Source organism: Echeneis naucrates, chromosome 2, assembly GCF_900963305.1.
Source record: "Echeneis naucrates chromosome 2, fEcheNa1.1, whole genome shotgun sequence".
NCBI classification, from domain to species: Eukaryota; Metazoa; Chordata; class Actinopteri; order Carangiformes; family Echeneidae; genus Echeneis; species Echeneis naucrates.
In genome coordinates, this window is record NC_042512.1 from 19,249,518 (window position 1) to 19,275,260 (window position 25,743).

General features: G+C 42.1%; 2 protein-coding genes and 2 non-coding genes across 5 annotated transcripts; 2 read left to right on the top strand and 2 right to left on the bottom strand.

Annotated features, from left to right (window-relative positions):
* Positions 1-473: 473 nt before the first annotated feature.
* LOC115050704 (cilia- and flagella-associated protein 47-like) lies at positions 474-21,163 on the top strand. Its single transcript, XM_029513700.1, has 54 exons — positions 474-617; positions 937-1,094; positions 1,186-1,301; positions 1,524-1,662; positions 1,937-2,021; positions 2,152-2,292; positions 2,439-2,608; positions 2,818-2,924; positions 3,038-3,264; positions 3,355-3,523; positions 3,723-3,939; positions 4,057-4,209; positions 4,354-4,555; positions 4,652-4,748; positions 4,853-5,069; positions 5,159-5,403; positions 5,663-5,793; positions 6,491-6,613; positions 6,722-6,853; positions 6,931-7,008; positions 7,277-7,424; positions 7,595-7,674; positions 8,802-9,000; positions 9,104-9,189; positions 9,367-9,583; positions 10,069-10,294; positions 10,761-10,878; positions 11,068-11,195; positions 11,398-11,498; positions 11,692-11,811; positions 11,899-12,124; positions 12,266-12,337; positions 12,491-12,628; positions 12,820-12,901; positions 13,039-13,131; positions 13,263-13,449; positions 13,807-13,904; positions 14,004-14,120; positions 14,822-14,956; positions 15,426-15,538; positions 16,262-16,412; positions 16,589-16,677; positions 17,006-17,092; positions 17,525-17,589; positions 17,731-17,867; positions 18,045-18,147; positions 18,368-18,611; positions 18,692-18,804; positions 18,956-19,083; positions 19,194-19,259; positions 19,444-19,587; positions 20,435-20,608; positions 20,886-20,940; positions 21,147-21,163. Exons 1-54 carry the CDS (start codon positions 474-476, stop codon positions 21,161-21,163), a joined length of 7,308 nt encoding a protein of 2,435 aa, XP_029369560.1.
* On the bottom strand, positions 2,700-2,771 carry trnad-guc (transfer RNA aspartic acid (anticodon GUC)). The gene has a single exon. It is a non-coding gene; the product is annotated as a tRNA-Asp (tRNA).
* On the bottom strand, positions 19,974-20,044 carry trnag-gcc (transfer RNA glycine (anticodon GCC)). Its single transcript has one exon. It is a non-coding gene; the product is annotated as a tRNA-Gly (tRNA).
* Positions 20,865-24,475, top strand: LOC115056075 (cilia- and flagella-associated protein 47-like). 2 transcript variants are annotated; one of them, XM_029522336.1, is made up of 9 exons: positions 20,865-20,997; positions 21,270-21,323; positions 21,497-21,582; positions 22,288-22,463; positions 22,558-22,665; positions 22,792-22,903; positions 23,284-23,388; positions 23,689-23,836; positions 24,166-24,475. In XM_029522336.1, the coding sequence occupies exons 2-9, from the start codon at positions 21,290-21,292 to the stop codon at positions 24,168-24,170; spliced, it is 774 nt and encodes a 257-aa protein (XP_029378196.1). In that variant the 5' UTR covers positions 20,865-20,997; positions 21,270-21,289; the 3' UTR covers positions 24,171-24,475. The 2 variants fall into 2 exon arrangements, with proteins under 2 accessions (XP_029378196.1, XP_029378186.1); XM_029522326.1 differs by having other exon boundaries at positions 24,171-24,475.
* The last annotated feature ends 1,268 nt before the right edge of the window (positions 24,476-25,743 follow it).

Here is a 25,743-nt window from a genome sequence, read left to right on the forward strand (position 1 = left end):
ACGGGAACAACAATACTATTAAATATTCAGCGATGCGTTAGATTCATTCATCCTTGCAGCACATCACGATGCTCCTTCTTTACACTCGGGGCTAAAGCGGTCAGGAAGAAGCGGAGTTAAGCTCAGAAATAGCTTAGTTGTAGAAATCACATTTTTCCTTTTTAGTAATAACTGTAATCTCTAATTTCTTTGATGCACCTACACAGTAAAATGCCACTTAAAGGAAAAAAGAAAGTAAAAATCATGGTTTCTCCAGCGACGTCAGCAGCTGCTCCGTCCACCTGGAGTGATTAGGGCTATAAAACGAGCGCACCTACAGCAGCCGTCGCCTAGTAACCACCTGAGTTTCTCTGTCGCTTCTCAACTGTCGGTATGTGAGTCTAAAAGTCTACAAAAATGCTTAAAAAATAGCAAATATGCATCTATTAAGAAGAAACAAAGATTTTTGTAAGTTTTCACTTTAAAATATCAACATGGCTGATGTTGGTGTTAGAGTCGAGCCGCCGTTTATCGACTTTTACAACGTGAGAGTCGGGCAGGTTTACAAGACGACCGTCACCGCAACCAACGTCGGCAAAACCTCCAAGAAAATAACCGTAGGAAACCCCAAAATGAAGGTAAAGTATACATTTAATGGGGGGCTAATTTAACTATAATACCAAGTTAAAACAATAACAACAAAAAAAAACGTAAAGCGTTTTTAAAGATAAATTGCTAAATTGATGGTTAGCTAACAAGTAGCTGGCTAATCATTTGTTAATAAAGTTTACTTGTTTGAATAACGGCCATTTTGGGTTAAATGCTTTCAATAACGTCTGTTTATCTGTTTATCTAGCTATAGTCTTGGTCATAGTTATGTTGCCATCAATGGATCAAAAAAGTTGAGTTCATTTGAACCTTTCAGTAAACGTGTCTCTTTCCACTTTTTTCCTGCAGGCCTTCAAGTTCACACCAACCAGTCCAGCTGTGGTGGTGGCTCCGGGTCTTTCTGTCAGTGGTTTGCTGCAGTTCACACCAGAGGAAGAGGAGGTGGTCAGAGATTGCCTTCTGATCAATATAGATGATTTGGAGACCCTTGAAATCCCATTGCAGGGGTAGGAAGGCTAGACATGCTGTATGTCTTCCACTAAATGCATTTAGGAACACAAGATGAGTCTCATTTTGTTTTTCATTCTGTTTCTCCAGGTTTCCCAGGGCTTGTTCCCTCCTAATTGACCCTGTGGTAGACTTTGGTTGCATTGCTGCCACCAGCCAGCTGATCAGTAGACATCATCCTATAACCAACGAAGGATCGGCTCCAGGTAAATCCAGCATCTCTTTCTGGTGCATGGCTCAACTGTGACATTAATTTTCAAGATATTGACCACACTCCTTATCCAATGAAAATAAGCTTCTCTTGTTGATTGGAAGAAAGAGAAATCATGCATGATAGAGCAATATATGTCATAACTCTCTGCCTGTACATTTGCTTTAATCTTCCTAAGCATTTGAGACCATTTAGTGTGGACATGTGTGCATTGTAGGTATGTTCCAAGTGCAATACAGTGGAGACCCGACAGTAAGGCTGTCACCATGCAGTGGAGTCATTCCAGCTGGCAGCATCCAGTGTCTTAAAGTTGAGCTGTGCACAAATGGACCCAGGCAGATCAATGAAAAGGCTCTGTAAGACTCCAAGACACCAGTCAAAAAAGTATTGCAGTTACTTACACAGAAAAGACAATTTCTTTCTTACACACATTTTAATTTTTTAGATGCTCATAATCTTTTTATCATGCAAAAATATTGTGAGTAAAAGAAAGCTCAGATGGATTCATGGTAAAAGCACACAGAGGTGCCAACAATAGTTAAAAAAAAGAAAAAAGAAAAAAAGAATTAAGAATAGCATGTACCATTTAAATGGGGGCTTTGAGGAATAGTTTCTCACCCTCTGTCCCAGGATAAAACTCCAGAATCGCTCTGCTGTCACTCTTACTATCAGGGCCGTGGTAGTGGACCAACAACTGGAGGTCTTTGATCTACAGGTAATGTGGTGTAATACATTTATTTAATTTCTTTATAACTTGAGTTGATGTCTATATGATACTTGATTGATTCTTGAAATTCCAAAGTGCATATCTGTCCCTAAAAATGTAATGCTGTGCTCTTGTACAGGGTGCTCCACTCTCCTCCCTGTGGTTTGGACCTGTATACTTTGGGACGTCCCGTGTGGAGAACTTTCTTCTGAGAAATACTTCTCCCCAGGCCTGTGAGTGGGTGTGCCTGCTCCAGGATACTGCTGCTGGGACTGAAGTGGTGAGTGTTGGAGAAATCAGTCCTGCGAAACGAATGCATAGTTCTCTGGAGATAAGTATTCTTTGTTTTTTGGTTACATGAGTTGATAGTACAGACAGTTGACATTGAATACAAGCAACAAGGCTTTGACTGTGATTTGTGTGCAGGGAACAGATCTCCAAAAGAGCACAGATGCCGCCCTGCTGGAAGGAATGGACAGGTGCAACATACTATGTCAGGACATCTCACAAGTCTTAGTGTGTGTCCCGCAGCAGGGACGACTGGGAGCATATGAGACAGTCACTGTGGCTGTGTGCTTCAGCCCCATTTGCAAGAGGTAAATTGTCTGTATACCCACATATGTGTGTATGGAACTAATGCACAGTAAAAACAATTGGGAGGGGAAAGAAGAAAAAAAAAAAATGCAACTCCCCGTCGGGGAATCGAACCCCGGTCTCCCGCGTGACAGGCGGGGATACTCACCACTATACTAACGAGGATGTTGTTATCAGGCTTTTGCTGCAGTGCATTTTTGTCTTTGTCTAGTGGGACTAAAAAGAAGAGGTCTGATTACTCATCCAGCCGGCAAGACTATTGTCTTTTTCTGCTCTTTGAGTCAGTGGGGAACAAACATGGCTTCACTCACCACAGTGGTACACACACGAGTCATGTTACACAGTATAATAGAGGTGAGCTCAGATAAATGTTTCAAGCCCAAAGATGGTTTGATCAAATTTTAATTTAAATTTTGTTTGTTTCTCTTTAGGTACCAACCATGTTGAACTGGCAGTGACAGGCACTGGGCTGCCTTTGTCTCTTGTTGCCAATCCTCAAAGATACGATTTCCTGACCTGTGTGACAGGACAGCACGTGGATCAGCTGTGTGTGCTGCAGAACCTCTGTCCACAACTTCCTGTTTCCTTCCGCTTCCACAAGGTGGCGCATTTCAGTGCCAAGCCCTCCACAGGCACCATAGCCCCTGGACAGTGTCAGGTAGGTGGTGATTGTCTCAGCTATGTTAATTTTAAAGGTATGCAAAACTGTTGATTTGAACCTTTTCTTTCTTCCTGTTGCTTTCTTTAGGATGTAGTTTTGTCTTTTACTGCACGGCAGCAGGGAAGCTTCCATGTGCGCCAGACAGTAGATATCTTAGGTCAAGTTCTTCACCAGAGCAGCAACAACATTGATGCCACCAAACTTGAACTTTGCAGCTTTGACAAAATCACTCTTCGCCTGTCTGCTGTTGTCCGCAGTGAGACCGCACACACACCACCCAAACTTAATGAGGGTGAATACCTCATTAAGTGAAAACCCTCACTTTAAGTGAAAAACAGGGCGATTTTTAGTGTGCATTTTTTCTTGATCATAAAGTTCCTGTGAAAATTAGATGACAATTGATGATGCTTTTCTTGCCTGGTAGTTGACTTTTACACACATACTCTTAAATCCAGCAGAGACAAATCCAACTGGGCCACAGCCTCATGTTCGGTCCAGTGAGCTGGCTCGAAGTCGAGTAATGGCACGTTGTGCTCTGGTCAGCAGCAACAAAAAACGGCTCCACAAACATCAGATCAAGATGAGTAAAAGCACAGAGTGCGAAGAGTTCCTGGCCTTTCCTAACGACCGAGCTGCTAGCATCAGGCCAGTCTCTTCACCCAGACAATACAGGTAGATGTGAGGCAACATTCACTTCCACAGCTTGTGTTAAACAGTTAAATCTTATTTATTGAGAGACACAGTCTGGCTCAGGTTTTCACACAACTTTCCTGTCTCTAACCTTCTCAGGACCATTTTTACTGGTGTTCCCCGCTATAGCTATGTGGACACCAGCTATGCTTTCACTGAGGAAGAGAGGGAGCAGAAACGGCGACATCAACAGATTTACACAGATTTTGTCAAACAACTCAGGCAAACACGGCTATCGAGGATTAAGGAGAGGTAGGTTTTCATATATTGCTGACCACAAGTCTTTACAGAAAAAGTTTCAGGAAAAAAAATTACTTTACACATCCAAATCAAACGTCTGTTCAATGGGCCCTTATTCAAGTAGGACAGATTGGATTTGTCTCTTTTTGATCATAGACGTCAAAAAGAAGTGGAGCATGAAGTCGACATAGGAATTGTTCCTGCTCAAGGCCTTGTTCCCCCTAAGCTCTGCAGCAGTGACATTGAGAGCAGCAATATCTCAGAAAGCTCAAAGCCCACCTACAGCTATACTTCCTCAGGAGCCAAAAGCAGCTGCTCCAAAGACAGGACATGCAGCACTCAGCAGCTAAAAAGTCAGGTGACATAAAAGGAAGACAACTAATTATAACCAAATCCTAAAGTCAAGGGAAATCTTTGTTTTTGGTGCTCTGTTTGACTCCTGCTTTTTCTCCAGGTTTCAGAGCTAATGAATGCACTTCCCTCTACCAGCCAGGAGGTGGCAGACTGCAGCAGGACTCTGACAGCTCTGGAGCTCTACGAAGTTGTCATAGGTTGGAGATTCAATTCAGAAGCATTCTAGTTCCTTTCTAAGAGTCAAAAGACTGTGTTTGTCCTTTCTCAGGTAAACAGGTAAATCTCTCTCTTCCCTCATTAGGTCCATCAGTAGTGGATTATGGTGAGGTGTGTGTGCAGTCGGTGTGTGTTCAGAAGTTGCAGCTGATCAATCATCTGCCAGTGTATGTTTGGGTCCAGCTGAAGGTGGACTGCCCTGAGTTGCAGGGTTCCTCACCCCTGTCCCACGTCCTGCCCCCCCACTCCCACAACATCTTACCTTTTATGTTCCAGAGCAACAACCTGGGCCATTTCTACAGGTTAGAGGAAGCAGCAAATTTTATTTTCTCATAAAAAAATTACAGCCATTACAGTCCACATGCAATATAGGTGTATTTCTTTATTCCAGACCTGTGTCCTACTGTATAAACCAGCAGCATCCTGGTCAGATACTGGTCCATGCCCAGGTCGTACCTTTGGCTCTGGAGCTGTCCACCAACTTGCTAGTGCTCCATCCAACTCCTGCACTACTCGCCCAGTCTGGCTATCGAAGTTCAATTACCCTTCGCAACAAGCGTAACCATGCTGCAGAATTCACATGGAGACCAGTAGTCACAGAGAGAGGCATCCTGTTCTCTATTCGGCCAGCTGCAGGTACAGCTCAGTTGGCTTTGTATCAGATTTTCTTTAAAGTAGAACAAAAAGAAAGACATTCAACTGAAAAACGAGGCAGAAAAATATTGTGTGCAAGTTCCTTGATTAGCACTTTCCAAACCAATTATCACTGGAGGGTTTTTTATAATCCTCGTATTGTTTTTCATCTCAGTTGTTTATCCTCAAGGTTCTTTACTGATAGTTAGATTTGCTGATTTGATAAAGATGTTATACAACAAATGTGCTCCATCCTCTCTAGGGATAGTCGAGCCATACAGGGAACTTGACTGTGAGGTGGTGTGGCATCCCTCCTTCTCTTCTCCTGCAGAAGGCGACTTTGATTTTTGTGTGCATGAAGGCAGCACACAACGTCTACACTGTGTTGTCAAGGTCTGTGCCTAGAATTGCCATGTCCACTTTGTATGATCTCCTTTTTGTCTGCTTGTAGGCAATCTCCATAGTTATCATAACTGTTTAAACATTCATAGGGTTTTCTGAAGTACTCCTAGAATTAAAGCTGTGGTTCATTTTTTCATGGATTCCTCTAAACTTCTTTACTTCTTTACCCATCCCTGTGGCATTGTTAAAAATCAATTTCTTGAACAAGAATCAGGGATGTGCATTACACTGGGTCAGTTTTCTCATTTTATACTGTTGAAATTATTCTCATCTTCATGAATAATGGGCAAAACAAAACACAGAAGTTATGCAGTATCAATTTAAGGCAGCAGTAATTGAGTAGCAGAATTATTTTACCATTCTGAAACATAAATGATGAATGAAGCAATCAAATCGAAAGTCTCCTTTCTAAATTATTTTTCTTTTTGAAATTTCTTTCATTTCCCTTCTCCCCCTGTGCATTTGTTGTTCTGTTATAATCATCAGTACTGTTGTTCCTTTCACTGACTAGTATAAATGCTTCAGGTGGTTTCAGAAATAATTTTGCCCAAGACTGGAAATCACTGACTGGAGTAGATTTGCATAGGACGGGTTAAAAGATGGCAGTCAACTACAAATGTAGAATAGATGTAAGATATTGGGTTGGACAGAACAATATATAACAGTGTCACCTCCGTTCCTCTGTCAGGTTGGAACCACTCATGTCCAGCTGGCAGAGAAACGGGTGCTATTTGGATCAGTGCCTCTCAACATGCCGTCTATCAAAAGTGCTGTCTTGCACAACACTGGGCAGAACCATGCCTACTATCAGGTGCCCACACACACACGCATATACCTGCTATTGAAAGTTGGGTGCATGAAACAAGCAAAAAAAAAAAAAAAAAGAAGAAGCAGCCTTTCTTTCTGTCTGTGTGTTCAGGTGTTAGATGTGAGCCCTCTGCCAGGCATGGTGGTAAGTCCATCCGAGGGCGTGGTGCCAAGTGGAGGCCAGACGGAGCTCAAGATCCACTTCAGGCCTGACTGTGTCATCAAGTTTGACACCAGAGTTGAGGTGAAAGAAAGAGAGAAAGAAAAGAGAAGGAATTATTGTATTCACCTTTTCATTTTAATTTTCTGTATGTATTATAGATAGCTCTGAGGGGCATGAGGTCTATTGAGCTCAGAGTGGGTGGATCAGTGGAGCCTCCAAATGTAGACATCAGTGTGGTGAGTTTGTCCGTTGACGTCATGTTTGTTCAGTTTTTATCTGCTTCACTTCAGAAGTAAAACATCACTGTCAAAAAAACAGCAAAGAAGCAATTAAAAGTAAGAAAATTCCAATTTGTAAAAATTAATTAATTCTCTAACTCCTTTTATTGATAGTTGTAAACTATTTATTTATGATTTATGATAAAATCCTGTGCTGCCACGTGCAAATGTTTTCCCAATGATTAATCCATTGGCCTGGGTTTTCATTTCATCTCGCTCATTTCAGTCCCATTTCCAGTTCTATGGGGTCTACGCTGGTTCCTGCCGAACAATACCGTTCACTCTGACAAACCACTCTTTAGCTGCAGCATGGGTGACCTTTGACCTATCACAATTCGAAGACTTCTCCCTCCAATTCCCTCAGCCTTCACCAAGTACGCGTTCCCTTGCAATCCAGGATCAGAGCTAAGCTATGATGGTGTTGGGTTATAAGTTATATCTCCTTATAAAGTGGATTTTGTACCTGCAACACAAACGATAGTGTTGTTGTATTAGTCTGTGTAGGCTGTTGTTAGAGTTTGTTCTTGTACTTTTTCACAAGCAGCGACAGAGTCAAATGTGAATGTTGTGGAAGTACAAGGCCAGCAGACTGTGGACTGCTCCCTTATCTTCTCACCCATCCAGGTGAGACATATTCCACAATAGTTACAGTAGATATGGTTAAATGCACATTTAATGTTCAGGAAACCTTAACTGCTCCAGTGTAAACCAGGTAGCTATCTTTAAACTGTAATCGCCGTCAAGATGGTTTCAAAACACTGACATGAAAAAGACAGCTCTCTGAAAGCTGATTAAAAATAGCCACAGGCTGTCTGCCTGCTGAAAGGACAATGGTTGCTGATTGCTTTTGCCTTTGTCTACGTCTGTCTGAAATCAAGCACCTATTGCTAATTAAATATCCTTATACACACATGTCAAGGAGCTAAAATGAAATAAAAGTAAAACGTACAATAAGACAACAGTATAACAGCACAGATTGTAGAACAGATAATGTATAATGGAATTAAATGAAGGCAGTGGAGAACAGACCATTTAGTTTAGCCTCTCTTTAAAACCAGTTAAAGGCAGATTTGATCCATTGGTTGCTGATTCGGGCAGTGAGCCTGAACCAGCACAGTGGCTGAACGACATTTGGACTTATTTAGATTTAACTTCAGGCTCCACTGGCCAGCTCCTGCAGATCTTAGAGGTCTATTAGGCTCATATACTTTGAACATTTCACAAATATATTTTGGGCTGAGACCATTTAGTGTCCTGACGGACTGGAAGCCAGCGCAACGACCTGAGAACGGGAGAGATGTGCTCAATTTTTACTGCCACTGAACAACATGTAAAAAAACAAAACAAAGCACTATGTCTTTGTTCTCTGCGGTTGCAAAGATTATGATGCAGATGTGCCCCTTGTTTCATAGCAGCGAGGGCAGGGAATGTTAAAAAACGAAATCAGCAGTGTATGATATTGAATCTGTAGCAGCTGGTACTCAGAAAGTAGCAGGTGGTAGAGGTGTCACGATAACATTTTATTTCATTGCTGCATGTGCCAAAGAGGTTTTTTTTTTTTTTTTTTCCCAAGCAGGCATACTATGCTGTTTTGAAATGATGTGGAAGCAGTTGTACAAACCTGGAAGAATGACGTGTAAAAGCTTGAAAAGGATGTCTTGGAAAATGATACAGATCTCTGTCTTTCTTACTGTATAGCCTTTGAATGTTTGCATTACTATTTGAAGTACAGTTCAGGAAATGTCTTCCAGGTAGCGAGTTATGACTTTGACCTGCCTCTGGTGGTCAACGGTGTGCGGTGGCCTGCTGCCTCATCGTCTCTTTTCCCTCCACCGTCTTCCTCATGTACCTCCTCCTCAGTGTCAGCTGTCAGCAGGAAGCACATGGTGAAACATCTTTCCCACTCCATTCCTACGCTGTCACAGGAGTCAAAGCGTGTGCAGGCCACAGGTTGATGTATTCATTTTACAAGCCACTCTTCTGAAAAGCTGATGTATAGAACAATTTTTATACATGACACAAGTTTTATGTTGCTAATATTTTTCGTTAATAGCACTTTGCGCCCCGCTGGAAATGTCCCCCTCTAGTCTGTATTTCCATGTGGAACCTTTGGCACCTGATTCTGATGCTTCCACTCAGGTATCAACATTATATCGATCACTTTCTTTTTTTCACAGGATTTTCACTATTTCGACTTTTCTCATTAACCACAACGAAGTTCATGTCTATTCTGTATAGTACCTTCCCACTGAGCCCACTTAAAAAGAATAAAGTTATTTTTGTCTTCCTTTTCTCTAATTCTGCTTTTCTCCATAGACAGTGGAACTGAAAGCAGTGAGTAAAGAGAGTGTGTGTTGGCACGGTGTCACCAGGGACGGCTTACATTGGTGGTTTAACTGCAGTACAATATCAGTACCGACAGAGGACAGAGGACAAGGGGAGGTGTGCACTGTGAGTCCATCATCAGGCACTCTGGGACCCAGCCAGTCCATCTGCCTAGCGGTCAGCATCAGGCCTGAGGCTATCAGAACAGGTGAGAGATGATTGGGCGCACACATGCACGCACACACTCAGTATGATGGATTACTTTATCTCTTGCTGCCATCCCCTCTCTCACACAGACACACTTAGGTCACTGTAAATTTATTTTTTCTCTCGCTCAGACAGCAGCATCCTGACTTTCCCCCACACACATACATTTCTAGGGGAAAAGTGGAGCATAAATAACATGTCACGCCTTAACAGTGCAGTTAAATAGTTTAATAGTTTTACTGATGTCTGTTTACACCAGTGATTTTTGTTCTTCTTAATCAATAAAAATGAAGAGATTAAGGATCAGAAGAATGATTTCTTGTAATTCATCCTATTAAAAATTCATATTTATCTAACAATTAATTGCTGAATGCCCCTTTGCAGAACCAAAACAATATCACAAATATTGTCTGTGATTAAGTGAAATGTGATTGTGAGCAGTTTCATCCAGGTAACATCTATCTTTGTGTTTTTTCTCTCTCCTAGTATCTGGCAGATTAATCAGACTGTCCCTTCCTCTGTACCTGGGGGATCATGTTGAAGAGGGGCTGGAAGAAGAGGTGGGATGTCACCCCTATCGAGAGCTGTCTGTCACTGTTACTCTCCAACTCCCAACTATCAACATCCACCCCCCACAAATCCTTCTTACCCCAGTACCACTGGAAAGCAAAGCAACAGCCACACTCACCCTGGTACCTGTAGGTTATCCAAGGTTAGTTTATGCAGACAGATGCAATAACAATGATATGTTTTATCGTATTTACATTTTCCAAGCTGGGCCATTGGAGCTAAATGAATGAAGAGGAAACAAAGGCACACTAATAGGCTCACTGTAATATTCATTTCAGTGGGATTTTTATCAATAAAGCCAGGCTTATTCTACCCGCCAACAAGCTAATCCCCTTTCCTGGGTGGCGTTCGTTGTTGTTCTGGCTGTACTGTTAGTTCAAGCAGCATTTTGTCACCCAGAAGTGAGATGTGTGTGTATATATATATTTTATATATATATATATATATATATATATATATATATATATATATATATATATCGGTATAGATACTGTTTGTCATTGTCATCGTCTCCCTAAAAGTGTCACTTCATCATCTTCTTGCTTGGGTGTGTGCATTTATCTCAAAATTTCCTTCTTTCCACTGTCTGCTTCTTCCCATGCTTTCAGTGGAACCAGGGTATCGGCTGAAGTGGATGAAGTGGAACTGGAGGATGGCACAAAGATACAGCCTGTTTCCGTCATGTTCCCTGATGGTAACTCCATCTCTGCCCAACACCAGGACCAGGTACAGTCCTTGTGTTCCTGACGCAGTGTGAGCCAAACCTAAATTTGAGCATCAGTCATGGATTTATCAGATAGCAAAAACTACATGAAAATCACAAGTGTGACTGATTTTTCTGGCTGACACTTTGACAGAAATACCTTCGGGATCTGTGATACTTTTTTTTTTTTTTTTTTAATTCTGTCTTTGCAGAGACATCTTATTGACATCCAGAGAGAGGAAGCCGATGTGACCTCATTGATTTGCAGTGTGTCCTTCTGTTCAGCCACTCCTCTGTCTCTCTCCACAGTTATCACATTCACTGACCAATTCAACAACAGGTATGATGTACTGATTGTAATGTCCTGCTTACAAACTAGTGCAGAAAATCTCAGGAGAGATGAATTATAAAGATTTGGGGCATAAGCTTTGCACTTTCTCAATTACATTATACCATAGGAAAACCTTTATTTAAAAACATAAATCTAAAGTTGAATTAAATAAGAAGCAAATGTTCTTCACTGACTTTGCCTCTCTTTTAAGATTTAAGGTTAAGTTGTGTGCAGTTGCTGACAACTGTCTTCTGACCGTCTGGCCTTACGTGGCTCTGCACCGCTCTGAGCAACAGATAGTTCTCAAGACTGGTATGGTCAAGCATACACAAACACACCCATAAACTAAAGTATGTACAGATGATAGACAATGTCAAAAAGAACTGAATAAAACTTTTAATAGCACCAGGTTAGTGTCAGATGGGAGAGACAGTGTCTGGTCATCAATGTCTGATAGAACTGAAAATCAGTAATTGCACATCACTCAAGAAGAGCTGTAATTTAGGAGCCACAGCTGTGGAGGCGATCCTTCAACATTATCACACACCAAGTCCTGCCTCTGGGCCAGCATCATCATCATCCTCGTTTGATCACAACAGCTCAACAAACAAGAACTCTATATCAGGTCAGAAAGTACAGTGTTTGATGTGTTTGTGTGTCTGTAACTATTCTGAGAGCATCTTTCAGCAGTGTGTGTGTCCATGTTCTTCAGATTCTTTTCCAAGCAGTGACAGTGTAAGTGGTCAGACCAGCAGGGATCAAGAGGTCTCTACCAAAGGAAGAACCCAGAGCAATATCGGCATCCCAGAATTCCCTGCTGCGGAGTCCAACGAAGGACTATTTCACCACACTGTATTATTGGCTGTGGAGAGGTGGTTCAGTCTCTTTGGCTGGCCCGGCGGACCCCATCCTATCTCTGTACCACACACACTTAGAAGGTACTCAAGAGATTTCCTAGTAGCTCAGCTCAGTACATACATACTACATTTAAATTAAAGGATAGTCATCAAAACCCTCCTCTACCATCCATTATCACTGAAGTTATTCAATCAAACCATCCATCAACCCTTTTTCTACAGAGTTGTGTCAAAAATTCAAATCAATCATTCCAGAGGAAAGGCTTATCGTGTCAGTCAAAGCAAAGACACCAGGTGAGTGTGTCTGTATGTGCTGAATTTTTACCACACAGCCTTTCTGATAAGTGAAGCTGACTTATAGTTAGAATAATGTCAATAACAGAAGTAACCCGGTCAGATTGAGCTCCAGATGTAAGGGACCCAACATTACTGCATTGCTGTGTCTAGATCTGTCATTGACATGCTTCATCACCTGACTGGCAAGCCGATTCCTGGGATTCCTCGCTGTCAGACATTTTCCGGTGACAAAGATCAGCGCACTAATCAGCTGTTGCAGCAGCATGAAGCTATGCTTGCTTTTCTCAGGTAGGCGTCATACTCAAATAAATGCCTGAGTCATATTTATGTGACATTTCTAAACTCGGCATTAATAATCAGGTTTTCTTGTTTTGCAAAAGGAATTTGCACAACACTGTTGCACATAGTGTGTAAATGCTGGTATGGAATGGCCGCACATTTAATAATTAAAGAAATATATGTTGTAATTGTGTGTTCAGGGTGCAGGGAGCCTGTCTGTGCCACATCAGACCAGAGTATCTGCTAGACGTGCAGGAGTTCAAACACTGGTGTTCCCTACAGGTACAACACCTCTTAAATTAAACTACATGTGGCGTCTCTGCTTACAATGAAAAACCCAAACCGATTCCTCATGGTAATTCAAACGCAAAGTATATCTGCAGCTTCTTGTGCTATCTCTGTGTTTGTGTTTGTCTCAGTCAAGTGAAAAACAAGGTCAGGACTACAGCAGTGTTAACTATGAGTCGCTGAGCAAACGATCCTGGACTGACGTGCTGCTACAAATATACAAGGTCAAAAACATTTTCCAAAAAACACACAGCGTGCAAGTGTCTGCCCGTGAGACTAAAGTCAAGTCATGCTTAAAAAGGTGAAGCTCATCACGTTAAATGACAGTATTGAAAATCCTTCTGCACACGCCCAGGTGCTGGTCCTGTGCCGTGTGTCAGACAGTGGTCTGAACACACCGCTGATCAGGGAAGAAGGAGATGGAGCCTTCCCTGTCCACTCACAGCTACTGGTCAGCAATGTCTACACCACCTGGGAGCTCCAGGTGCTCTCATGGCTCAGCAAGCACTACGAGAGCATGAGGAAGACTGTCTGGGGTCCAGGTAAGGTGCAACATGAAGACACACTAGCACAACTTAGACCTGATGGTGATCTCTGTAGGGCTCGACAATCTCTTTTGAATGCAATGAGATATTGATTGATGAATCCAAACAAAGACTTATAATAGAGTTTTTCATCATAGCTAAGTTTGTTCCTTGTCATTTTTGATTATATAGCATCTTTTGTGATCAATTCAACTACAATTTGTCCTTTGTACTGAGCCTGTTGTTTTATTTATTATTTAGAAAGAACAATCCCTCAGAATATTGCATTGATCAATTACACATTTTCCTGTACTCTGTAAGGTGCATCATACATATCACTGATTGAGGTTGTTTCTGAATACTAATGGTTTGTAGGTGATGTCCCATCAGCCCGCTGGATTGTGAATTTTGACCTGGATTTGAAAGATGGACTGGTGCTCGCTGCTCTGCTTGCTGCCTACTGTCCCTACCTAGTCAGTTTTTCAAGGCTGTGATAAGTATGGCTGAGAAAGTGAAGCGATCAACTGAAACACTACAAATTAACCTTGTCATCTCAATGTGTTCCTAATTAGATCTGCAGCCACTTCAGGAGGATGTACACTGCAGCTAGCAGCCTGGAGCAGATCCTCCACAACAACATCATAGTGACTCAGTCCTTGACTGCACTTTCCCTCAACATAGATATACAGGTAAAAACCAGAGGAATGTTTCATAAGCTGTTTTCACAGCCTGGACCGCACCAGATAATACTGACTGACTGACTGACTGACTGAGTGAGAGTTCTCTCACTCACAGCTCTGTTAAAAAAGTCTGTGTAATGTTCCACCACCATGTTTCATGATATTATGACTAGTTTGAAAGCTTTTTACTTGGAATAATTTCTGTTTCTTCAAATATCCAAGTTTTCCACTTAAACTGGGCCTACTTCAGTAAATCATGCTGACTATTGGACTGAAGTTTCTATGGAAACATATCTCTCCAGAATAGGCTGGTCCTGCTTTTCAGGCTTTGTTTCATCTCTGGCTTAACTCGTCTTTCAATGAAATCTTTCTGACAAAAATTGCTTTCCATGAAGCTTCTTCCTTTGTCTGAATTTCATTCCACATATGCTCTGAAAAATGCATTGAGTGAGATCTATACTGATTTAGCTTTTCACAAAATTCTGTCTTTTGTATTATAAACATTCTTTCTGGTGTCTACAGGGCCATCAATCCCTTTTCAATCTTTACGTTTGGGTTGACAAGTATATTATTAGTATTTAATATGATGTACAAGTTCACTTTGTCACATGCCATATATTATGATGCTTATGTCAGAAATGATGCAGCATTTCCTTCTGGGACTATCCCTGATCGTCCTTGTATCTGTGTAAATATTTGTGTGCGTTCAGCCCACCGACCTGTCGGATCCTAATCCAATGCAGATGTTAATGCTGTGTGTCCACCTGTATGAGCGGCTGCCTCAGTACCTGCCAGTACAAACCATCACTCTATCAGGAGCCCTGCACAGTTCCTGCAGCAAGCAGGTAACATGAGTTAAGACAAATATTAATGCTGAGTTGTCAAATACCTAAATTAAACTGCGTGCCTTTTAAAACAAATGAATGAGAAGTGTCAAGCCTGAAAATGCCCTTGAATAGTCAACATGCAAACAAACTGTTAGCTGGATCACACACAGGCACACATTAACAGGATTATAAACACACTCTCACACACACATTAATAGGATTATAAATTCACCCCCCACACACACTAACAGGATTACAAATACAGACAAATATACATCTGGGTAATGATCCACATGGTGGGCCGCATTACAAGCCAAACAAAAATAGATGTCAGTTTGTCATTGCAAAGCCAAACAGATTTCATTGTTGAATTGTTTTTTGACAGCTGTGTGTTTGCCTCTGTGTTTGCAAGTGTTCATGCCCCTGTTTATTTAAAACATAGCTATTTACATATTTGTCTCTTTGTCTGTGTGTGCATTAACTGCAGGTACGACTGAAAAGCCCCTCCTCTAAGCCTGTCAAATACCAGGCCTTCCTGTTCGGAGAGGATGCCCATCTCTTCTCCCTCCCTAATGGGTCTACTGTCTCCATTCCCCCAAAGTATATCACACGTTTATATTCATTTATATTTCCAGTGAAGAATGTGCTGCACCATGTCATTATAATTATTGAGCTTAAACTGCAAACACTCAGCTTCAGAGGGTTAAAGTACCTTCTTGTCCAACCAGTTGGTGCTGCATAATGCACATGACAAGATTGGGATCCAGACTGAAGTGCCCTCAGGATCCGTATCAAATAAAATTAAACATAAGCATGTTTATCCAGGAAACAGACTGAAAGGTTGGAGAGTGTGCCGCAACAAAATAGTAATTATGGAAAACTGCTGTGTGTCTTTGTAATCTACATAAACAACAGATATCTAAACTGGTGTCGTTAGTGAGGAAGTGCTGCCTTTTCATCGACGCTAACTCCTTTGAGGCAGAGTCATTCTCTGCAAATAAAAAGGGAAGGTCCTAAACTTCTTCAGCTCAGAGTTAGAATTGAGTACATTTTGTTTTTTCCTTGAGACAGTAGTGTAGCTCATTAAAATATATCAGCTATGCCCTCAAGTGAGGCCACTGTGTAAAAATAGCCCATGTCCCAATTTCAGTCTCCAGTTTCATTTCCAAATATGCTGCCTTTAAGGCCAGTGCAATGTAGAAACACTGTGAAAATTATTATTGCTATTACTGCTACTACATGAGAAGTAAAATGGTTATTCTGGCTCCACCTGAATACAAGTTCACTAATCGGAGGTGTTGTTGGCTTTGTTCATTTTCACAGAGGGAGCGGTGAACTGACTGTCCAGCACAGCTGCTCCTTCCTGCAGCCCATGGAGGGAGTCCTTCTGCTCATCTCCAGCTCTGCTCTTGGTCTTTGTGGCACCACTCTGGCCTTCAGTCTGAAGACCCATGTCAGTCACATCACACCCACAGTGAGTATGGTTCAGTCATGTTATGGTGACACTTACAGCACTACTGACAGAGTTGGCCCAACTTGCAATTTTTTTTAAACTGTCTCACAAAAAACTTGGTATTACCCAGATCCTTGCTGCAGCTGTGGTCTGATATAACTAGATGACAGACTGTCTTTCTTTTACTTTCTCAAAAGAACACTGTGAAGTGCCGGTCTCCATGCTACCAGCAGACAGTGATTCAACTGCCAGTAACTAATCCTTTCAAGAAAGAAGCTACGTTCAGGTGAGAGATATTAAGTCTGTGAAGTCACCCCTCTGGAAGCAGAGGAAAATTGTATATGCTGTCTATGCAGTATTCACACAGGACTGAATATATTACATATATTTTCCACCTGGTAGATACAGCCTATCTAGACAGCTTTGTTTTTATTTATCCAGGGTTGAGCTGCTCCATCTGCCTGTGAGATTTCTCTTACAACACCAGTACAATAGAGCTGAAAACAGCATTGTGTTGCATTCTGGCTCTTCAGACACAAAATCCCTGTACACCATGCATTGTGCCCTTGTGTCAAGAATCTATCGTGTGTGTGTGTGCGCGCGTGTGTGTTTAGGGTTGTGTTGGTGGAGTCGACGTGCAACCCACTGGAGCCTGAGAAGAAAAAAGACGGCCTTACTGAACAGGCCTCCTCCAAATTTTGGTAACGCAGGCACAAACTTCATGAAAACACCCAAATCCCCAAAAAAGTCATTCTGGTTTCACGACTCTCTGGCTCTCAAGCTCATTGGTCAAATATCTCATACTGATGTAATTTCATAAAAAAAAGACTGGGCTGTGTTCTGAAACAGCAGCTCACTGAAGTTTTATTTAAAGTTGCTTAAACACAGGAAACTGGTGTCTATGTTAGAAACTACTTTCCCAGTAGATTAAGCCACATTTGGTTGCATCAATCTGCAAAATAGAAAAATACAGCCAGTGTATCCATGGTAATGAGGGATGTGTCACACACTGCAGGGGTGTGGCTCACTGTGGGGTTTTTTTTAACTATTAACACAAAGGAATTAACAGGCTTCGGTTTGTGTCTTTGTCACACTAAATAACCAATTTTTTCTTCTTTCTCCTCTTTTTGCAGCATAGACAAGTTGATTTCAGACAATAGCTGTGGGAAGGACATGGAAGGGAACAGCCCAGCTCTCAGTTAGTGCTGAGGAAGCGATTACAACTATACACATGATATATACATGCTGTACCTTAATTCCTGTTCATGTACGTGTACACATACTCTGCCTTTATTCATGTCTGATTCGTCGTGGTCAATGTGTTTGTGTATGTGCCCAGATGATGAAAGCAGCGAATTCTTGAGTGCAGTGGGGAGTGTTTGTCTGAAGCCAGGCCAAGCAGACACTCTGAACATCCACCATCTGCCATTCTACCCCGGCTTCAAGTACTGCTCTGTACTTCTAGTTTCCCCACAGGTCAGTGTGTCTGTTATTAAAAATGGAAATCAATCAGCCACCAACGAGTGGAGATAATATCCTGTTCCTGTTGAGTTAAAGTTTTGTGTTGATCAGCTGGACTGAAAGTCTCCAAACAGTCAGTTTGGCAAGTAACACACATTTATTGATGACCCTGCCTTCGTCTGCATCCTCCAGGTAGGCGACATGGTTTATATGGTGAAGGCCACAGCAGAATTGCCTCTTCTATCCCCTTTTACAGCCAGACCCAGTTCAAACATAATTTCCACCAATGACTCTGGTAGGAGCCTGTTGCAGTAATGTTTGTCAATGAACACATTATCAACACTACTCTCCAATTACATCAACACACATTATTAATTGTCATTAATCATTCCAAATCAGCCGTCTCTGACCATATATCTCATTCTTTCTCTTTAGCTGCATTGTGTAGCAGTGATGAGTGAAGAATATTTATTCTGATATTTTGTTCCAACAATACCCAGCTATGTGTGTACCAGTTGTAAGCCTGAGCTGCACGGTGCACCAGGTGTGTGAGGAGGTGGTGTGTGTGCCGCTGATCAATATGGGCTGGGAGCAGGCTCTGGCCACCTGGGGTCAACACAACATGAGTGCCAATGAACACAGGAGGCGGATGCTGACACACACTTTGTGCAGCAGCACTGTGAGAGCAGCCACAGCCGAACGCAAGCTCTTCAAGCAAAAGGTACACACACAGATGCAGAGAAAAGAGAAGCATGAAGGGTGGGTTTGCTCTGTGCTCTGTATTTTACCTACCCTCTAGTTTTCTGCTGTTTTCAGCTGTTGACAGGTGCTGACCAGAGCCAAGTGAGAACATACAGTGTGGAGGTTTCTTTGCCGCAATACTTCACTTTACCCAGTACTGTAAAAGTACCTGTCAAAGAGGACGCCACTATGCCATGGGAGAATCCTGCAGGTACATGTAAAAAAATACCCACATTCCAGTTGAACAATCTTTCCTTAGCACACAAGGGCAAGTTACTTTGTGTGTCTCTGATGAAGGTCACGGATAGATTTCATCGTTTGATTCATGTCATTTAATGATGCAAACACCAACACTTGAATAGATTGTGGCTGTGTGGACATCCCGTTACGGTTCCAAGCAGATCGTGTTGGACAGTTCACGTGTCAGGTGGTGCTGAGATCTTCCTGTGATACCAGGGTCTACATGCTGGAGGCTCTGGTCACCTCACAGGTACACCACAGCTGATGCTGGTCACAACCCTATAAATGCAATATGAAGTAAATGCTGGACTATTTTTTTGTTTAGTAAATGTAGCTACATCTGTCTGCTTTGTGACACAGAGTGGATCCGTTCACTTGGACTTCAGCTCACCTGCTCATCGTTCAGTCAAACAGGACATACCTGTGGTGAGGGACATGAAAAATTTTCTGTGTGGTGACTGCAAAACATTCAGGGACTATTATTATTAATTTTCTGAAAATAATCAGATTTCTCGTAAGATAGTGTGAGTTCATAGTTAGTCTGCTAGTGTTCGTGAGTCAGTTTCTAATCTTTGCAATGGTGAGATCAGGCCCGTGTGTCAACCCGCAGCACAACGAGACCCAGCAAGACTGGAACATGCAAGCCGAGTTGTGTGGAGAAGGATTTTTTGGTCCAACGTTTTTGAATGTGCCAGCTGGGACCAAAGCCTTCTACCCCCTCTCCTTTCACCCTACAGCACAGTGCATTGTCAAGGTAACACTCTTTTGGTGCAGTATCATTGTCATGAACATGTGTCTTGTGTGAGCTAAATATTTTGCGACATAAGGTGATACCAGGTCTGAAAGGGGCCATCGATTCTTTCCTTTCATATTTTTTTCATATTTTTTCCTCTTCTCTTCTTGTCACAATCTTGATATTTACCCACTGGGCTAAGTACACACTCTGTGACACACAACACCAAATCCCACAGTGTGGTTCAGTGTGTCCAGAATAATTCAGCAATAGGAACAATTTGTATGACGCCTGTTTTGGCAATCCACTGCCATCATGGCCTCAGCTGTGAAATACAGCTGCAGTCTAGCCCCCGGGTGAAATAGGGGAAGAAAAGAAAAAAGAAAAAAAAAAAAAAAAGCATGCATTGCATTGGCCGGGAATCGAACCCGGGCCTCCCGCGTGGCAGGCGAGAATTCTACCACTGAACCACCAATGCTTAGCTGTTCTGTGGAAAGGGGGATGGGCCTAAAAAACAGAGGACTGAGCTGTTGTATGCTGTCTTGAATGACTCTTATCAATATAATTATAGCTTTGGTTTTCATATACACTACAGAGCTGAGCTGCTCATTAGGCCACTCATACAGTTTCATGTTTTCATTGTGTCTGTGTTTTTTGTCTCATTTCTGGGTTTCCCTTCATGTTTGCTCTCCCTCTTGTGTGCTCCTTGTCCTCGGGGGCTGTAGTAATCAGCCTTGTTCATGCATCAGTGTGGGAACGCTTGGCTGCAGCTCAGCGTCTGTTTACCATTGTTGTTGTGTGAGCACACTTCACACCGAACACCCGTGTGTGTGTTTGAGTTGCCTGGACTTCATCCCTATCCCCACAGGGCAAGCTGAGCTTAAATAATGACTACGACGGCACGGAGCACGTGTTTACCCTCAGAGGGGTGGGAGAGCACCCCCTGCCTGTGGACCATCTGGTACTACACTGCCCTGTTGGGAAGACCACACACACTCAGCTGGATGTCCCCAACTACAGCCAAAATAAACTCACCCTCAAGGTACTAGTACAAATGCACCAAACTGACAGTAACACACAAGAAAATGCTACGCCTGAATGCCCTGGCTTTTTTCCTCTCATACAAAAGAAGCAATTATGAGCACAATGGCGTGTTGCGCTCTTATTGGAATGAGTCTGTGAAAAATGAAATGGAGACTCTGTGGTCGGAGGTTATTGTTTACATTGAAATTAGTCTCCATTTTGAGCATCTATTTAAATGTGTGTGGGTCTTGTAGAGCATCTGTATTCCTGTGGCTGTTTTGTGTGCATTCACATAGGTGGAGACAGATCTATCAGTCGTGAGTGGTGCCCCTTCCCTGAAGATTAAACCTGGTCAGAGTGCTCCATACATCTTGGCTGTATCACCATGGAAAAGGGGAAAACAGACTGGTGATTTTTTTTTTTTTGTGTGTGTGTGTGTGTGTGTGTGTGTGTGTGTGTGTGTTTGATGTTGTGTTATGTTGGAGAAGGCAGCTGCTTTACCAATTCATACATTGTGTTGGCGTGTTTTTTGCATGACTTTGTGTGCCCGTCTACAGCATGTTTACGCTGGTAGAATAGGATTACAGGTTGAGTGGGAAATATGAAGATGTATGAAGTGCACATTATGATGTATTCATTAATTGTATCAACTAAGTAAACACTTCATCTTGAACTTGCAGGTTGTGTGTCATTTGTACAAATGGATGGCATTCAAGCAGAAGACAGTGACAGAGGTAAACTCAGTGTTGTAAAAGTAATTCTGCGTAAGAACCTCTTACAGCTTAGAGCACTATAAAATGCTTTTGTCCAGCCTTGACTCTTTCATAATGTGTGTGTGTGTCTGTGTGTGTGTCTGTGTGTGTGCGCCTTTATATCACATTAATATTGGTGCTTACTTGTCATACAGGACACTATGAAGTGTACTTCTCTGTAGAGGTCATTTCTGAACCACCAGAACCCACCGAGGTTATAGATGTGCTCTGTGCTGTTCAGGTAAGGAACTCTAAGTAATATTTACTAAATTACTCCAGGATTTCACAAAACAGCCTTTTATTTTCTCTTTTTTTAAATTCAGCTGATTTTTTTTACCAAGGCTGCAAACAAAAGTGACTCCAACAGTAGTTAATCTCATTTGTGCCGCAGAGACAGTCCTCACAAAAGTTTGTGTGTGGATGCAGTGGTGCACAAAAAAAATGTTTTAGCAGGAGAGAACACGCTTTTAAAGCTGCAAGAGGGAATTTATGTTTCTGTGAGAAAAATACATGTGAGGAAATCTTATTTGGCTTTAGTATGTCGAGTCAAAATGAAGAAGCAATAAATATGACTGGCAGTTTCACCTATCGAGGGAAGCCAACAGAAAGCACTTGGTATCAAAAATTAACGATATACAGGTAAAAGGGATGTAACAGTTATACCTTCCCCGATAGATCAACGAGTTTGTGGACTCTGAATGTCCTGATCAAGGCCCAGACAAGGGCCTGATCAAAGTCTTTTAACAGACAAGCTCTTCAGGTATTCATGCAGCCATACATCCCGAGAGATGCAGCTCAGTTTAAGGGTTATTCCAGTTGAAAAGCCCAAGAAACTGCTGGCACCTGTTACAGGAAACTTGATCTTCCCTTCACCCTTAGATCAAAAGGTATGGGAACACAAGGAAAAACACTAGCAGGTGTCAACTTTAAAACGCTGTGTTCCCAGAGCTCTGTTGCCATAGAGATCCCTGTCAATAACCCACAAGGAGAGCTGCTGATGCTGGATGTGTACCTGGAAGGAGACGACCTGAGGGGGGACAAGTGGATTTCTGTTCCCCCGCAAAAGACTCGTACTTACATAGCTACGTTCTCACCTGACAGAGTAGGAAAGAGCACAGGATGGTAAGACTCGCTGCACTGAGGCTGACACACCCTTTTCTTGGTCACGTTGATATGTAAAGTTACTGACACAGGTTTTGTGTGCGTTTTCTACCAGTGTGGTGTTCCAGTCAGAGCTGGTGGGGGAGGTCTGGTACCAACTGGAGCTTTATGCTTTTCCCCCTCCAGTCACCACACTACCACAAGTCTGCTGTCAGCTGGGAAAGTAGGTGCACACATACTGACACACACTGTCTCACACACGCAGGCTGACAATCCACATTAATTATGCGTAAGACAAAAATTTAGTGATGAAATTTTATTAGCATTTTTATTTCTGTGTGTTTGTCAGATCGACCAGACAGACTATTTCCCTGGTGAACCCAACAGCTGAAACTCTGGAACTGATTGTAACCAACAGTAATCCCATAAATTACACGCTGGAAATGGATTCAGAAAATAATGTAAGTAAACACACTCATCCTTAGTTTTAGTGAGTCAGTGAATGTCATTAACCTTGTTCCTGCCCCCTGGTAATTGACTTCCCTTTGTGTTTGAAGTTTGTTGTTGTCCAACAGAAAGGCCTATTTAATTTGCTTTAGATTTCATCTCTTTAATTAAAATATCCTGATCCTTGATGACAGTTATTGTGCTTTTGCAAATTGTCAATATATCCAAAAGTCAGTTTGTTGTTTTTCTGAATAGCTGTGGGTTCTCCAGTAGTGTCGGCTAAAGGTCCTGTCACCTTTCCCTGAGTGTTAACCCCTCCTCATTGTCCCCATGAAAGCTGTTCTCTGTCTTCTGTCTGTGTGTGTGTTTCTGTGCATTTGTCTTTGCGGTGCAGCTCATTGTGGGGCCCCATTCCTGCACCCAGCTCGGTGTCTGTTTTAGTCCGTCATCCATCGGAGAGGAGGATCACACGGCAAAGATCACTTTCGCATGCCCTCAGGTGTAAATACACACATATCAAAAGTCGCCATGCCTTCATACACACATCACTTTTCTTTAAGATGCACAAAAACTGAAGGGACATTTGTAGAACTGACATTTTTACAAATCTTTTTTAAATAGCACAAATCTTAAATTGTGAGTCATTTTAAAAAGAGATTTCATGTTAGTATTTCATCTCTTGACAACACCTTTTTCTTTGTCCTCCCTCTGTATTCCCATCATGCACTCTCATTTTTTACTTCATTGCTCTCCCCCTGGCCACTTGTGTATGTGTTAATCTATCTCTGTCATTCTTCAGTTGCCCGAGTGGTGTGTGTTGTTGAGTGGGCGTGGCCTTAATCCAAAGAGCCAGGAGCCTCTTAGCAACTCATCCATGATTACGTCCAACGCCTCCATCTCCATTCCCTACACAAACACCACAGAGATCCCAGCTGTCACACTCACAGGTCACAGGCTCTGCTTGGCAGACTCTTTGTTCACACTTGGTGTTAACTTGTGTCTTAGTTCAGATCTGGATTTAAAATGCGGCTCCAGTGACTGCTTTATATGCAAATAAACCATTTTGACTGTGCTTATGTGAGACTCAGAACACCTCTGAATGTTTGATCTCAAATGCATTAAGACTTAAAGCTGTCCATTTGCGATGGATCACCTGAACCAGATGTTATTACCAGGTCTTAACTCGGCCTCATGCTCATTTGTTCCTAAAGTGTGTATGGGAAGCACTTACGTGTTTGTAATACTGTGTGTGTGTACTTGTTACTCTACTTTTCAGATTAGGACCCCAGTGGAGCCCCTGAAAGCCATCCAGTCACAGCAGACAAGGAGGTCTTCTTCCCAGTGAGCAGAACTGAAGGTGGTGTTCGTTTGATGTCACAAACCTTCACACTTTATGATTAAATGTTCATTTCCCAGGCCACACATACAATTCGACAAATAAAGAATAAATACACAAGATAAAACAAAACTGAAGTTGCTGTTTTCACATTTTTTCACAACCTTCAATATTCTCTGTATTTAGAATATTTTGCCCTGACAAAGTTGATCATCAGTATTTGCCGTCACAATGTGGTGCTTTTTTTCATGTGAAGGACCAGCAGTAGGAGCCTCGGAAGATCTTTTACCAATTAAATAAGATAATGCAGGAATGACACGCAGCCACTATCAATGAAAACAACAGAGAGGAAATTAAAGAATATATGACCAAGAAATTGCTATTGCAGAAAAATACAAACTATAAGTATTATAAAAAGTCAGGTTTCATGAAATGTTCCTGAGACTGAGAAAATGGCACCAAATCAGGTAAACATATTCAGCAGATGTTTACATGCCAAAGATAAAAAAAAAAAAAAAGATAAAAGCACTCTGCAGTGAGCAGCAGAGTGCTTTCCACTACATTGAGGGTTGTTTCTTTTAGTTCTCTAAAAGAACTAGAAGAACTTCTCTCTGCAAGTTGTTTCGAATGTGTTTCTGTCCATTCCTATTGAACTACAGCAGGCTGGGCTCTGCAGCGCCATGAATCCCTCAGCAGACCAGAAACCTACAGTACAGGCAACATGAGGTGTGAGTGGATCTGTCTGTAGTTTTCTGTATCCTCAGTATTGTTGGGAAGCTTTTCAGTCGAGTCATGCCTGAGCTTGTGCCCTGAGAAGATTAATTCTGTTCATTTCCTGTTTTATTAGAGTGTTCTGTGGTCATTATTTTTACATTTTCTCTGTTGCTCTGCTCTAATGTGTTGCCCCTGTGTCTCATGGTCTTGCCCCTCCCGTGCACTCCCTTTTGCTTTTCAGTTTGTCTTTTTTCTATGTTTCTTCCAGCCCAGGCTTCCCTTTCTTCAGCACTTCTGTGGTTTGAATGTTTTTTTTCGTTCTCTTGTGCTCTTGGTTTGGGGATTTGTGTTTTTCTAATTCAAAAGAATGTTCTCCCCACCAATCCCTTTTTGTTGTCTGCATCCAAGGTTCCCATTTCCTGCACCGAGCCAACAATGGAGTTTACTCTGTATGAGTGAAGTGAACACACTGACACTCTTTCACATGTTGGAACACCTGGAGAAAACTCATGCTGGAACTGGCAGCCTGGTGCATTATTATTACTGGCTCGTCCAATGACATAAAAACAACATTTTCACAACAGACCGTCAGGAAGCTAGACTGGCTTAGTATGAATTCATACCTTGCATACAAAGTGCTTAATCCTAAATTCACTCCTCAGAATACAGACAAACTAATAAACATCACTGATGACTGGATCAACGCAGCATGTTTCTGTAAGTATCTGTAACATCACCCTGAGGAGAAGCATTGCAGCGAGCAACACGAATGCCATTCTGTCGTTCTGTTAAAATGACCCTCGA